The 13,583-nt window shown below is 47.9% G+C and overlaps 1 protein-coding gene across 1 annotated transcript; it reads left to right on the top strand.

The window, feature by feature from the left end:
* Positions 1-394: 394 nt before the first annotated feature.
* On the top strand, positions 395-10,828 carry LOC147959809 (uncharacterized). Its single transcript, XM_087532926.1, has 9 exons — positions 395-478; positions 8,048-8,245; positions 8,447-8,464; positions 8,561-8,710; positions 8,772-8,807; positions 8,931-9,166; positions 9,240-9,690; positions 10,047-10,323; positions 10,407-10,828. Exons 1-9 carry the CDS (start codon positions 395-397, stop codon positions 10,826-10,828), a joined length of 1,872 nt encoding a protein of 623 aa, XP_087389052.1.
* Positions 10,829-13,583: the final 2,755 nt, after the last annotated feature.

Genomic DNA, 13,583 nt, shown 5'->3' with positions numbered 1-13,583 from the left:
CTGGGTGTCGAGCTAAAAGATGTTCGTGCCCAGCTGTCAGACTCCGTGAAGGAGAATCAGCGGCTTCGGCGTGACATATTTAGTAAGTGCTTGAACGAACCTTTTAAAAGAAAGTTCGGCGGTGCCGTTGGTTAACAGAGCAATATCCGTAGGTATGTTAATAGGTCGTCCTGCAGAGGAGATGCCCGATTCTACGGGTGACCTTCTTCCCGAGCTCTTGCAATTGCTCGATCGAGTTCGGCAGGCGATGCGAGGCGTCGCCCAGGTCCTATGGCCATCCGTCTCCACACCCGAAGGTCTTGGAGAGCTTGCGGAGAAGCTGAGGGGAGCACGGCGGCGCTTCCAGTTGTGGAAGATATCAGCCTGCCGTCGAGGCGCTAGGGAGGCCTGGGCCATGGTGAAGACGCGGTATTCACAGGCCGACCCCAACCATATGGCCGAGGTTGGTCCTGTAGGGCCTGATGGGAAGGAGATCCCTGTGAGCTTAGTGTACGGCCAAGTAGAGTTGGCCGCAAAGTATTCCCAGCAGGACTATAAATTAGACAGCATGTTAGATGGTATTGAAGAGGAGTACAATCAGTCAAAATGACTATGTAATTTAATTGGCATTTATAATGCCTTCTAGCCGGTTTGTAGATCATTTGTCATGGCCGACCTTTTCGCTTCAGCCTCGGGACCTGATGGTCCGGAGTGTGTCTGAATTCCCATGCGGTTATATAGGAACTTGGGAATGCGTGGAGACCAGGCGTAGGGGTCATTATGGCATGAACAGACAAGTGCCAGACTAGTTATGTTATATTACATGGTTAGTAAGAAACATCTTCCAGGGAGAATAGTTCCGTTAGGGGTTCCTTTCCCTGGGAGGCATGCCCTAAAGTGCATGTCCATGCTGCAAAGAGAAACGCAGGAAAAACATCTGGGGGCATGTGGAAAAAATAACAAAGATCATATTTAGTTCACCGACCGAATATTCCCTTAAGAAAGCTAGCTTTCGGCTTCACCCAGTCTGAGGTACATGTCCGGCTGACCTGGCAGTAACAATCACAGAGGTGCTCCCTTTACCGCCTAGCCGAACAATCGGGAACGTAGGGGTAAGCACATGAGCCAGGCAACCTAGCTTGGCCAAAACTTAAGTCATATCGATGCATATAGTGGTGAATAAAAGGTACACGCGGAAGTTTGACACATGTGTTGGGCGTGAAGCCTGTAGAAATAAGCTTCTATTGAAAGAAGCCCCCAGGTTTGCTGAGCGCGGATAGCGCGTCACTTTGTGAGCCTCTAAAGGCTATAAGAGGGAAAGAGAGAGAGAAGGAGAGAAATGTAAGACAGAAGGTATATATAAAAAATGGACAGAGTAAGGAGACGAACACAGGATCTGGCGCTAGGCATAGAATCTTCGGAGGCGGGCTGCGTTCCATCGGTTCGGCTCGAGTCGGTTATCCGATGCACTTCGCAGGCGGTACGCACCACCAGTCAGGACTTGGTCGATGATGAAGGGACCTTCCCACTTGGGCTTGAGTTTGTCCTTTTTCTTGTTTGGCAGGCGTAGAACTAATTCGCCAACGTTGTAATTTTTGGCCCGTACTTCTCTGCTTTGGTATCTTCGAGCCTACTGTTGATAAAATGCGCAACGGGCTTTTGCCACGTCACGCTCCTCCTCTAGTGCGTCCAAACTGTCCTGCCGATCGAGCTCGGCTTCTCTTTCTTCGTACATGCGCACTCGAGGTGAGTCATGAATTATGTCGCAAGGCAAAACTGCCTCTGCGCCGTACACCATGAAGAATGGTGTATATCCGGTGGTGCGATTCGGTGTGGTCCGCAGCCCCCAGAGTACGGAGTCGAGCTCCTCTACCCAGTGTGTGTTAGATTCCTTGAGGGATCGTACTAATCTGGGTTTAATGCCGCTCATGATAAGACTGTTTGCACGTTCGACCTGGCCGTTAGTCTGTGGGTGATAGACAGAAGCGTAATCGAGCTTGATGCCCAAGTTTTTGCACCAGAGTTTTACCTCGTCGGCCGTAAAGTTCGTGCCATTATCAGTGATAATGCTGTGTGGGACGCCATAACAGTGTACAACCCCGGATATGAAGTCTATCACAGGCCCGGATTCAGCCGTCTTAATAGGCTTGGCTTCTATCCATTTGGTGAACTTATCCACCATGACGAGTAGGTATTTGTGCTTGTGGGTTCCGCCTTTAAGGGGTCCAACCATATCAAGCCCCCAGACCACAAAGGTCCAAGTGATGGGGATAGTTTGGCGGGCGGTGGGTGGCATATGGCTTTGGTTTGCAAAGAGCTGGCAACCGGTGCATCGCTGGACTAAGTCCTGAGCGTCTGCCCGGGCCGTCGGCCAATAAAAACCTGTACGGAAGGCCTTGCTTACCAGAGATCGGGCTGCAGCGTGATGACCGCCGAGTCCGGCATGGATTTCGGCCAGGAGATTCTGCCCCTCCTCTTCGGAGATGCACCTTTGAAGGACTCCGGTAGTGCTTTTCTTATAAAGCTCCCCCTCGTGGACTCTGTAGGCTTTGGATCGCCGCACTATGCAGCGTGCCTCATTCTGGTCCTCAGGGAGTACCTGCCTAGTAAGGTAGGCGAGGAATGGTTCCGTCCATGGGGCAATGACGGCCATTATTACGTGGGCTGAAGGTGTTACTTCAATGGCAGAGCCACCGATTGTGTCAGAATGCTCGGAGTCGGGCGATGCGGTTGGGTCCGGGCTGTTATTGTTCGACTCCCCTTCCCATGCCATGGATGGCTTAAAAAGCCTTTCCAAGAAGATGTTGGGGGGGGGGACTACATCGCGTTTTGCGCCGATGCGTGCCAGGACATCTGCCGCCTGATTATTTTCCCGGGCTATATGGTGAAATTCAAGCCCCTCGAACCGAGCTGACATTTTTAGGACGACGTTGCGGTAAGCTGCCATTTTCGGATCCTTTGCATCGAAGTCTCCGTTTATTTGGGATATTGCGAGGTTCGAGTCCCCGCGCACCTCTAGGCGTTGGATGCCCATGGATACTGCCATCCGGAGACCATGTAGAAGGGCCTCATATTCGGCTGCGTTGTTGGAGTCCGTGTATAGAATCTGTAGTACGTATTGAACTGTGTCTCCTGTGGGGGACGTTAGAACGACACCAGCCCCCAGTCCGGCCAACATTTTGGAGCCGTCGAAATGCATGATCCAATTTGAATATGTGCCGTACTCTTTAGGGAGTTCGGCCTCCGTCCATTCTGCGACGAAATCGGCCAAAACTTGTGACTTGATGGCTCGTCGTGGCTTATAAGTTATGTCAAACGGGAGGAGCTCGATGGCCCATTTCGCAATCCGGCCCGTTGCGTCACGGTTGTTGATAATGTCGTTAAGTGGTACTTCCGAGGCTACTGTTATCGAACACTCTTGAAAGTAGAGTCGTAGCTTCCGGGATGCCATGAATACCGCGTACGCAATCTTTTGATAATGCGGGTACCGTGATTTGCAGGGAGTGAGGACAGTGGACACATAATAGACAAACCTTTGAAGGGGGAATTTGTGTCCGTCCGCTTCTCGTTCGACGATGAGCACTGCGCTTACAACCTGATGTGTTGCTGTGATGTACAATAGCATTGGTTCGTCGGTGTTTGGCATGGCCAGGACTGGGTTTGTTGCCAGTATGGCTTTTATTTCGTCGAGTCCAGCCATGGTTGCGTCCGTCCATTTGAAGTGTTCGGTGCGCCAAAGGAGGCGGTAAAGGGGAAGGGCCTTTTCTCCCGCAGATAAAGCGGCTTAGAGCCGCCACACATCCGGTTAACTTTTGTATTTGTTTGAGGTCCTTTGGGATATCCAATTGCGACAGAGCTCGAATCTTGGCTGGATTTGCTTCAATTCCTCTATTGGATACAATGAAGCCCAAGAGCTTTCCGGCTAGGACGCCGAAAATGCATTTTTCCGGGTTGAGCTTGATGTCATATGTTCGGAGATTATCAAATGTGAGCCTCAAGTCGTCTACTAGAGATTCAACATGTCTTGTTTTGATGACCACATCATCTACGTATGCCTCCACTGTTTTACCGATCTGGCTTGCCAGACATGTCTGAATCATGCGCTGATATGTTGCGCCGGCGTTTTTGAGCCCAAAGGGCATCGTGTTGAAGCAGAATGGCCCATATGGTGTGATAAATGCCGTTGCGGCTTGGTCTGATTCTGCCATCTTGATTTGATGGTAGCCAGAATATGCGTCGAGGAAACACAACGAATCGTGTCCTGCGGTGGCATCGATAATTTGATCGATGCGGGGAAGAGGGAAGGGATCCTTTGGGAAAGCCTTGTTGAGGTCTTTAAAATCGACACACATGCGCCAGGATTTGTCCTTCTTTGGTACCATCACCAGGTTTGCTAGCCAGTCCGAATGTTTTATATCTTTGATGAATCCGGCCTCCAATAGCTTTGCTAGCTCCTCTCCCATAGCCTGTCTCTTAGGTTTGGAAAAACGCCGAAGAGCCTGTTCGACAGGTTTGAATCCTGTGTGGATATTTAAGCTGTGCTCGGCCAGCCTGCATGGGATTCCTGGCATGTCTGAAGGATGCCAGGCGAAAATGTCCCAATTCTCCCGTAGGAACTCTCGCAATGCGGCGTCGACATCAGGGTTTAATTGTGCCCCGATGGAAGCTGTTTTGTTGGGGTCCGTTGGATGGACTTGGAATTTGACTATTTCGTCCGCTGGTTTAAAGGAGGTGGACTTGGATCTTTTGTCGAGTACCACGTCGTCCCTATTCACGGTAGAGCGCAACGCAGTCAGTTCCTCGGCCGCTAGGGCTTCGGATAGTGCCTCGAGGGCTAGTGCGGCTGTCTTGTTTTCGGTGCGGAGTGCTACATCCGGATCACTAGCGAGAGTGATGATCCCGTTAGGCCCGGGCATCTTGAGCTTCATGTACCCGTAATGGGGTATTGCTTGGAAGATAGTGAATGCTTCCCGCCCTAGCAAAGCGTGATAACCACTGCTGAACGGGGCCACGTGGAACGTGAATTCTTTGGACCTGTAATTGTCTGGCGTGCCGAACACCACATCTAGTGTGATTTTTCCTGTACAGCGCGCTTCCCGACTGGGGATTATTCTTCTAAAGGTTGTGCTACTTCGCGTGATGCGGTTCCAGTCTATATCCATTTTTTAGAGAGTTTCCTCATAGATGAGGTTCAATCCACTGCCGCCGTCCATGAGTACCTTGGTGAGACGAAAGTCATCCACTATTGGACTGAGGACCAATGCGGCTGGTGCTCGGGCTGTTCGGAATTTAGGTTCATCACTGGCGTTGAAGGTAATGGCCGTGTCACTCCATGGGTTTATTGTTGCTACTTGGTAGACTTAGGCAAGGCTGCAGAGTGTCCTTTTTCGCATGTTATTTGATGCGAAGGTCTCGAAGACTGTTAATACCGTATTGGTGTCTCTGGGGTGGCTTTCTGTGGCCTCCGGGATTAGGAGGTTTTCGCCAATTTTGGCCACCTGCCGGAGTACCCAACATGCTCTAAGGCTGTGAGTTGGTGTGGCGTCCTCTGTACTATGAATTTTACAGGGTCCATTGAGCCATCCTTCCAGTACGGTTCCATGCCCTGTAGAGGGTTTTTGCCTTTTGGTGTTTGACCCGGGTGTCTGGCGATGATGCACCCTTTTATTTCGGACTGGGCTTGCATTAAGGGCCGGATTGTCCCAAAGTTTTGTTTCGGTTTTTCGGGCGCTTTCCATCGCACAGTACTTTCGTACTATGGACGTTAAGTCAACAAAGCGTGTAATATCACGACGACTTATGGCGTTGAGTATTCCCTTGTCCGTGCAATTATTGCAGAAGGATGAAATTGTGTCTTCCTCGCGGCAGCCCTTTATCCTGTGCATAACCAAGAGGAATCTGGCCCAGTAATGATGTACTGTTTCTTTGGGCTCTTGCCTGATTTGGGATAGATCGCTAATGTTCGGGTGGGTGGGTGGAATTGAATCCGAAGCTGTCGTTGAATTGTCACGGCAGATGTCCTTTTGCAAGGACTTAGTCGTGGAGCCATCGCAACTAGGAAGCTTAAAGGGGTTAATCGGGACAAGGACAGGCGAGGTTTATACTAGTTCAGCCCCTTACGGTGAAGGAAGGCCTACGTCTAGTTGGGTTGGAATTGCTTGAGGTTTTGATGACCAAGGAGCGAGATACGCTATGCCTGGCTCTCGATCAGTTGTTTCTCACCCTAAGCCGCTGGCGGGTCGTCCCCTTATATACATGGGTTGACGCCCTGCAGCCTACAGAGTCCCGACCGGCTCATAAACAGTGTCCGTCTCGGCGACTAGTTACTTCTACCTTACAGTACAAGTTATACCATCATGGCGGTTTATCTTTACCGGCCTCAGAGTCGCCTGTGGGCCTTTAAGCCTTTTAGTGAACCGCCATCTTCATGCCTTGGTCTTGGGCTTCTGATGAACCTCTATTTGCGTAACCCGACCTCTCCTGGATGGCGTACACAAATAGTCATATCCCCAACATTAGGCCCCAGATTGATTTGAACCGGTTCATGTCAATCTTGAAAACCTTATGAACTGGCCTTTAGTCTTCTGTCTTGCGTGAAAATTGTAACCCGCCGTGACGTCATCCTCTGGATTCGGGTTAAATCATCGTGACGTCATCTTCAATAAAACTTATATTTTAATTCATCATATCTTCAACGGATCTTTGCCTTTACTGACCCTCCCGAAAATCGAGGCGTCGGGGCCGCTGGATAATGATGTCTTGGTCTCCTCGTTTCTCGCGCCATCTCAGTTGGTCCTCCTTATAAATAGGCGCGACCTAGGTCTTTTTCATTTCCTCCGGTCGTCTTCTTCCTCGACTCCCTCTTCTGTCGCTCGAGCTCCACCGCCGCCACCGTCGGAAACCTCGTCTTCACCGACTTAGGCCGCTGCATCACCCTGTTTTTGACCAGAGAACAACGGCAACCCTCCGCAGTTCTTCCACATCGGTGAGTTCTCTTTTCCCCTTTTTCTCAGATCTGCATTAGTACTGTCTTGAGTTCGTCGACGTTCATCGCCGCCCAACGCAACCTCCATTAGTTCTTACCTCTAGTACCTTGTTCAGATCGTAAAAACCACATAGAACTGCCGCGGAGGATGTTGTGTGCTTATTCTGTATGAAAACAGATCTCATTTCCTTGTTTTGGAAGCCCTCCTTGAGTATATGAACTTCCCTGTACTATTCTAGGTCTAGAAATTTTTCCTTTCTAGAGCATCGTTTGATCTAAAATAATAATTGCAACTTGTGAAACCTGTTTGCTCCACACTTAGCCAAAAACTGTGTCTGTTGACTTTGTTTCAGCCATAGTAGTCCATGTAGCCGGTTTAAGATAATACCGGCTATCAGCACCACTTGCCTCTGGCGACTTAAGAAAACCTTAATCATCTTTAATACCTGCAGCTGTTAAACATTATAACATAGTTACCTGTATGTCATTAGGCCCCTTCTTAAGCCGCCATCTTAAATAACCCAATAATGTTTATTCTCCGGGTTATAATAACCCGGAAAAATTTCCTTTATCTTGTTGTAGGCTTCAATTTACCCAATGGCACCCAAAGCTGTTAAACCTCCGGTTACCTGCAACTGGGTCCCATCCATTGTTACAGAGAGCAAACTGTCCGAGTTTGTAAAGTCTGGCCATCTGCCCAAGAAGGATGTCATGTCTTATCGTGCTCCTGAACCGTCTGAAGAGAAACCTCAACCCAAGGAAGGGGAGGTGATCATTTTTACCGATCACATGAGCCGGGGATTTGCTCCTCCCGGTTCAAAATTCTTTAGAGACGTTTTGCACTTCTTTGACTTAAGACCTCAAGACATCAGGCCCAATTCCGTGTCAAATATCTGCAACTTCCAAGTTTTTTGTGAGGTCTACCTTGGAGAAGAACCCAGCCTACTTTTGTTTAGGGAATTGTTCTATTTGAACCGGCAGAATGAGCGGGCCAACGGGCCTAGTCTGGAGCTTGGTGGCATATAGATTCAAAGGCGGAGAGACTGCTTGTTCCCTTATGCTGAATTGCCGAGTCATCCAAAGGACTGGAACCAGACATGGTTCTACTGCCAAGATACTTCTCCGGCTGGTGAAAACCCGCTGCCCGGCTTCCGTGCATTGCGCCTTGAACCTACTCACCCGCTGCCGGATAAGTTGACTGCTATTGAACGTCTGCCACTCACCCCCAAGATCAAGAAGATTAAAGCTCTTTTAGGGAACGACTTAGATGGTATTGACCTGGTCCGAGTCTGGGTTGCTTGGAGAATAATTCCGTTAAGCCGCCGCCCCGGCTTAATGTGTAATTATTCAGGCGAGAAAGATGACCCTTAGCGTCATAGTCCTGACGACTTACCAAATGATGTAGTGGAAGCTACAACTCAGTCTTTGTTGAAAGAGGGCACAGTGAATAGTAACACTTTCGGCTTACTACCTTTTTGCCAGAAGAACCCGGCCCCTGCAGTAAGTTTCCAGCCGTCGGGTTATTTTTTACCATGTTATACTGTATTCTTACGCATAACCCTTTATAACCTTTTACAGGAAAATGATAACTTCTAGAAAATCCAATATGATCATGAGGCGGCCAAGAAAGCCAGGGCGGCCAAGAGGGCCGAAAGGAAAACCGCCAAGCCCACCACTTCAAGGAAAAGGAAGCCAAGCGCTTCTGAGTTGTTTCAGCTTGATGATACTGATGATAATGAGGAAGAGGTAACTTTTTAATTTCCCTTTCTCCTTTATCACTACTTTACTGATATTAACCTTCTTTCAGGGAGACACGGGCAACAGCCAACCCGTCGAGGAAGAGGTAATTATAATCTCCTCCGACTCCAAACTTCGGCCGCGTCAGAAAATTCGAAGAGTAACCCGGAAAGTAAGATTTTCACACCCTTTGGCTTACCAAGATCCTGACTTTCTTTTGAAGCAATAGCAATTTGAAAACCGGAGGCAGACCCGGACTAGCAAGGATGCAGAGCTATCCTCCGGCTTGCCTGACACAACCCGGAAGCGTCGGACTGAGGTTATCTCCAATTTATACCCTTTTTTACCTTTAGCGGGTCTAATCCGTCAACCTCTCAATTCCTCTGGCTCCAATTACCAGGATACCTCTCCTTCATCTGGCGAGTCCATGCAATCAAACATGCCGGCTTTTAAGACTGCCCCTGGGTAATATCAATTTGTTCACCTTATGTTTTTCTTTCTTCATGTTTCTTTACTTATTTCTCTGCTTTGCCCACAGCATGCAGGTTAAGCCCAGGAAGAAAACCAAGAAGGATAAACCGGCCCAAACCCCTGTGGTGACTGAACCGGAACAGGGTATAGCTGCTCCCGACTCTTCCACACATCAACCGCCGCCTGAGCCGGCTCAAGACATTGCAGCACCAACTTCTAACCCGCCTGATGAAGATATTTTTGATGGTTCTGTTAACCCGGAGGCACCTAGCCCAGTCAAAACGACTGACCCAGAAGTGGAATTTCTCCAGGCTCAATTCGTTGAGCCGGCTAGGCCCACCGTCCTTGCCAAATGCTCGGCTAAAGAGGAGTTGCTAGAACACCGTAAGGCCAAGATGGATATCACCGACTATACTCATTTGAGTATTGGAGAGATCGTCCCGGGCTATATCAACCAGGTGCAAAGCAGCCGTGACCTAGATATTGACATGGTGAAGAAAATACAGCAAAAATCTGAGGTATGACTTATGCTTCCTTACTTTCAATCATACTTACTGTACCAGCCCCCAAGTCTATTGCTTATGAATAAATATGCTGTAGACTTAAAAAAAATTGTTAGAGCTGCTTGCCCGGCTTAAAGAAAAATATTTAAACCGGATGTAACCCAATACCTTTAACTAGCGATACACATTAGCCCCCAAGTGCCAAGTATCTTTGCTTGCAAAGTATTTGGGACTTAATATCCAGGACCGACTTAAAAATTTAGAAAGCTTTGGTATACATTAGCCCCCAAGTGTCAACTATCTTTGCTTGCAAAGTGCTTGGGACTTAATATTATTTACCGTAATCTTGACTACTATCCGGTGCAATGCAGGCCATCATAAGTCAATTTGAATCAGAGATTGTTGACCTGAAGAACCGCGTGGCAGCCCAGGAGATTGAAACTCAAAAGGCTAACTCCAAATTTGAATTCAGCGTCTCTGAACAAGAGAAGCTGAAGAAAAATTTTGAGTTGGAGAAGAAAATTTGGACTGGCGAAAAGGCCGGATTGGTGACCCGGGCCGAGACAGCAGAGGCGTTGCTGGCAAATGCAACAGCCGAACTGACCGGCTTACAATGCCAGATATCTCAGATGGTCTCAGCGATCTTTGGTAAGTTATCTTAAGCAAGCATTAAATATTGTAAATATTCCTTCAATTGTTACCTGAGTTTTACCTTATACTTACCAATACAGGACCCAGGAGCACAAACCTCAAGCAGAATATGCTGATCAAATTGAAGGCGGTGTATACTCTAGTAGAGCAACTGTACATCGGGTCACAACGTGCCTTGGCCATTGTAGCCTTATCAAATGATGTGCCCCACCTCTTGCAACATGTGTTACAACGGCTTGCTGTACTTCCTCAGCGGATTCAAGAGTTGAGACGGGCCCAAGCAAGAGCCGGAGCAATAGCCGCTTTCAGCCGGGCCAAAGCCTGGTTACCAGAGCTAGACCCGGCCGACATCGCTCTTGGGTATCCAAGTTTAAAGGAGGATGGCACTCCATTTGATGAAAAGGATTTCACCTCCTGCGTGAGGGATATACGCCCTGTGGCCACTCAAATTGGAAACGACATTTACCTCACCAAGTGTCAGCCGGGTTATGACAAGGTGTAGGATCGAAAGTATGTCTAGAGGGGGGAGGGTGATTAGACTACTTGACCAAATAAAAACTTCACATTTTACCAATTTTAGTTCTTGGCAGATTTTAGCTAATTTAGGACAAGTCAAGCAATCATCACATAATTCAAGCAAGCATGCAAAGAGTATATAGGCAGCGGAAAGTAAAGCATGCAACTTGCAAGAACGTAAAGGGAAGGGTTTGGAGAATTTAAACGCAATTGGAGACACGGATGTTTTTCCCGTGGTTCGGATAGGTGGTGTTATCCTACATCGACGTTGATGGAGACTTCAACCCACGAAGGGTAACGGTTGCATGAGTCCACACAGGGCTCCACCCAAGGGTAACGGTTGCGCGAGTCCACACAGGGCTCCACCCATGAAGGGTCCACGAAGAAGCAACCACCCACAAAGGGTCCACGAAGAAGCAACCTTGTCTATCCCACCATGGCCATCGCCCACACATGACTTGCCTCACTAGCGGTAGATCTTCACGAAGTAGGCGATCTCCTTGCCCTTACAAACTCCTTGGTTCAACTCCACAATCTTGTCGGAGGCTCCCAAGTGACACCTAGCCAATCTAGGAGACACCACTCTCCAAGAAGTAACAAATGGTGTGTAGGTAATGAACTCCTTGCTCTTGTGCTTCAAATGATAGTCTCCCCAACACTCAACTCTCTCTCATAGGATTTGGATTTGGTGGAAAGAAGATTTGAGTGGAAAGCAACTTGGGAAGGCTAGAGATCAAGATTCATATGGTAGGAATGGAATGTCTTGGTCTCAACACATGAGTAGGTGGTTCTCTCTCAGAACATATGAGTTGGAATGGTGTGTGTGTTCTGATGGCTCTCTCATCGAATGAGAAGAAGGTGGAGGGGTATATATAGCCTCCACATAAAATCCAACCGTTACACAGTTTTCCAATCTCGGTGGGACCGAATCAATAAACTTGGTCGGACCGAAAATGTAAACCTAGTGACCGTTAGAGATTTTCGGTGGGACTGACATGCAACTCGGTAGGACCGATATGGTTAGGGTTTGGGCATAACGTAATCTCGGTGAGACCGATTACACAAACTCGGTGGGACCGAATTTGGTAATTAGCTAACCAGAGAGTTGGTCAGGCAAACTCGGTGGGACTGATTTGCTCTTTCGGTGAGACCGAGTGGAACTCGGTGAGACCGAAAAGTTATAAAGGGGAAACACTGAGTTTACATTGCAATCTCGGTGGGAACGATTCGCTCTTTCGGTGAGACCGAAAAGTTACGAAAGGGAAACAGAGAGTTTGCAACCCCATCTCGGTGAGACCGAGATCCCTATCGGTAGGACCGAATTGCTAGGGTTTGGCAGTGACTAATGACAAGTGAAACTCGGTGGCGCCGGATAGGAAGAATCGGTAGGACCGAGTTTGGCTTAGGGTTTAGGTCATATGTGGATATGGGAAAGTAGTTGAGGGTTTTGGAGCATATCACTAAGCACATGAAGCAAGAGGCTCATTAAGCAACACCTCATCCCTCCTTGATAGTATTGGCTTTTCCTAAAGACTCAATGTGATCTTGGATCACTAAAATATAAAATGAAGAGTCTTGAGCTTTTAAGCTTGAGCATATCCTTTGTCCTTAGCATTTTGAGGGTTCCACTTTCACATCCATGCCATGCCAATCATTGAGCTTTCCTGAAATAATCATCTTGGAATAGCATTAGCTCAATGAGCTATATGTTGTTATGAATTACCAAAACCACCTAGGGATAGTTGCACTTTCAATCTCCCCCTTTTTGGTAATTGATGACAACATATAGATCAAAGCTTCGACAAATGATAATAAGCATGAAATATATCATCGCTTTGAGAAGTATGTGATAAGTAAGAGCTCCCCCTAAATTTGTGCATATTTAAAATTTGCTTTGGACTGCAAATGCACAAAGAGTTAGAGTCATGGGTTACTCTTCCATGTCACATACATCTTGGTGGAGCGCTCAAAATGATAAGAATGAAATACATGCACTCATCACCAAGAAAAGTGAATGATCACACAAGATAGATAGGATAATAGTATTAAGCAAGCATTAAGTGTAGCTTATGATCGAACACATGATCATCAATGTCTCACAAATAATGACGTAGTATCTCAAGCACTCAAAAGAAAACAAGTTTGAAAAACCACCAAATAAAGCAAGAGAGAAAAGCAACACACTCTCTCTCGAAGCCTATGATCTATACATCTTCTCCCCCTTTGGCAACAAGTTACCAAAAAGTTCCTAGAAAATGCATAGTGCTAAATCGACGCTCAGGCTTGATCTTCAGGTGGTGGTGGAGTTCGGATCACTCCAAGGACGAAGGCTTCGGCAGATGCTGAAGTAGTCGCTGGAGTTGGAGCTGAAGTAGATGCTGGAGCTGAGGCTGTAGCTGGTGCTGAAGTGGTGGCTCTTGAGTCAGCAACTGGCAGGGCAGATGACCTCGGGCCTCGTGGCACTCTAGAAAAGGAATGAGTGGTAGTCCTGCATCTCCTCTCCTGCATGTCCTCCTGGAGCTGCTCCACTGCAGACTGAACTTCCGTTACTTTGACATCCAAGTCATAGAACTTCTGTTCCATGATTCTCTCTAGGCTCTGCTGATTCTGAGTGAGGGTGGCCAGACTTTGCTCAATCCTCAGCGTGGATGCAATCAAGTAACCAAGCTGCTCTTGTTTAGTCTTCAAGAAATACTCAGATGCCTCCTCTTGAGTTGGCATCTTGGCAGCTTTCTCCTTCC

The sequence above is a fragment of the Triticum urartu genome, chromosome 7A (assembly GCF_056163025.1).
Source record: "Triticum urartu cultivar PI428250 chromosome 7A, HENAU_Tu73, whole genome shotgun sequence".
Classification (NCBI taxonomy): Eukaryota; Viridiplantae; Streptophyta; class Magnoliopsida; order Poales; family Poaceae; genus Triticum; species Triticum urartu.
Note: the sequence above shows the minus strand (reverse complement) of the source record. Positions and strands in the feature narration are given on the sequence as shown.

Coding starts and splice junctions, on each gene's coding strand:
- LOC147959809 (XM_087532926.1), top strand. CDS start 395: ATGGTGAAGACGCGGTATTCACAGGCCGACCCCAACCATATGGCCGAG. Junction 8,711..8,771: donor CTGATGATAATGAGGAAGAG/GTAACTTTTTAA, acceptor ACCTTCTTTCAG/GGAGACACGGGCAACAGCCA. Junction 10,324..10,406: donor GATGGTCTCAGCGATCTTTG/GTAAGTTATCTT, acceptor TTACCAATACAG/GACCCAGGAGCACAAACCTC.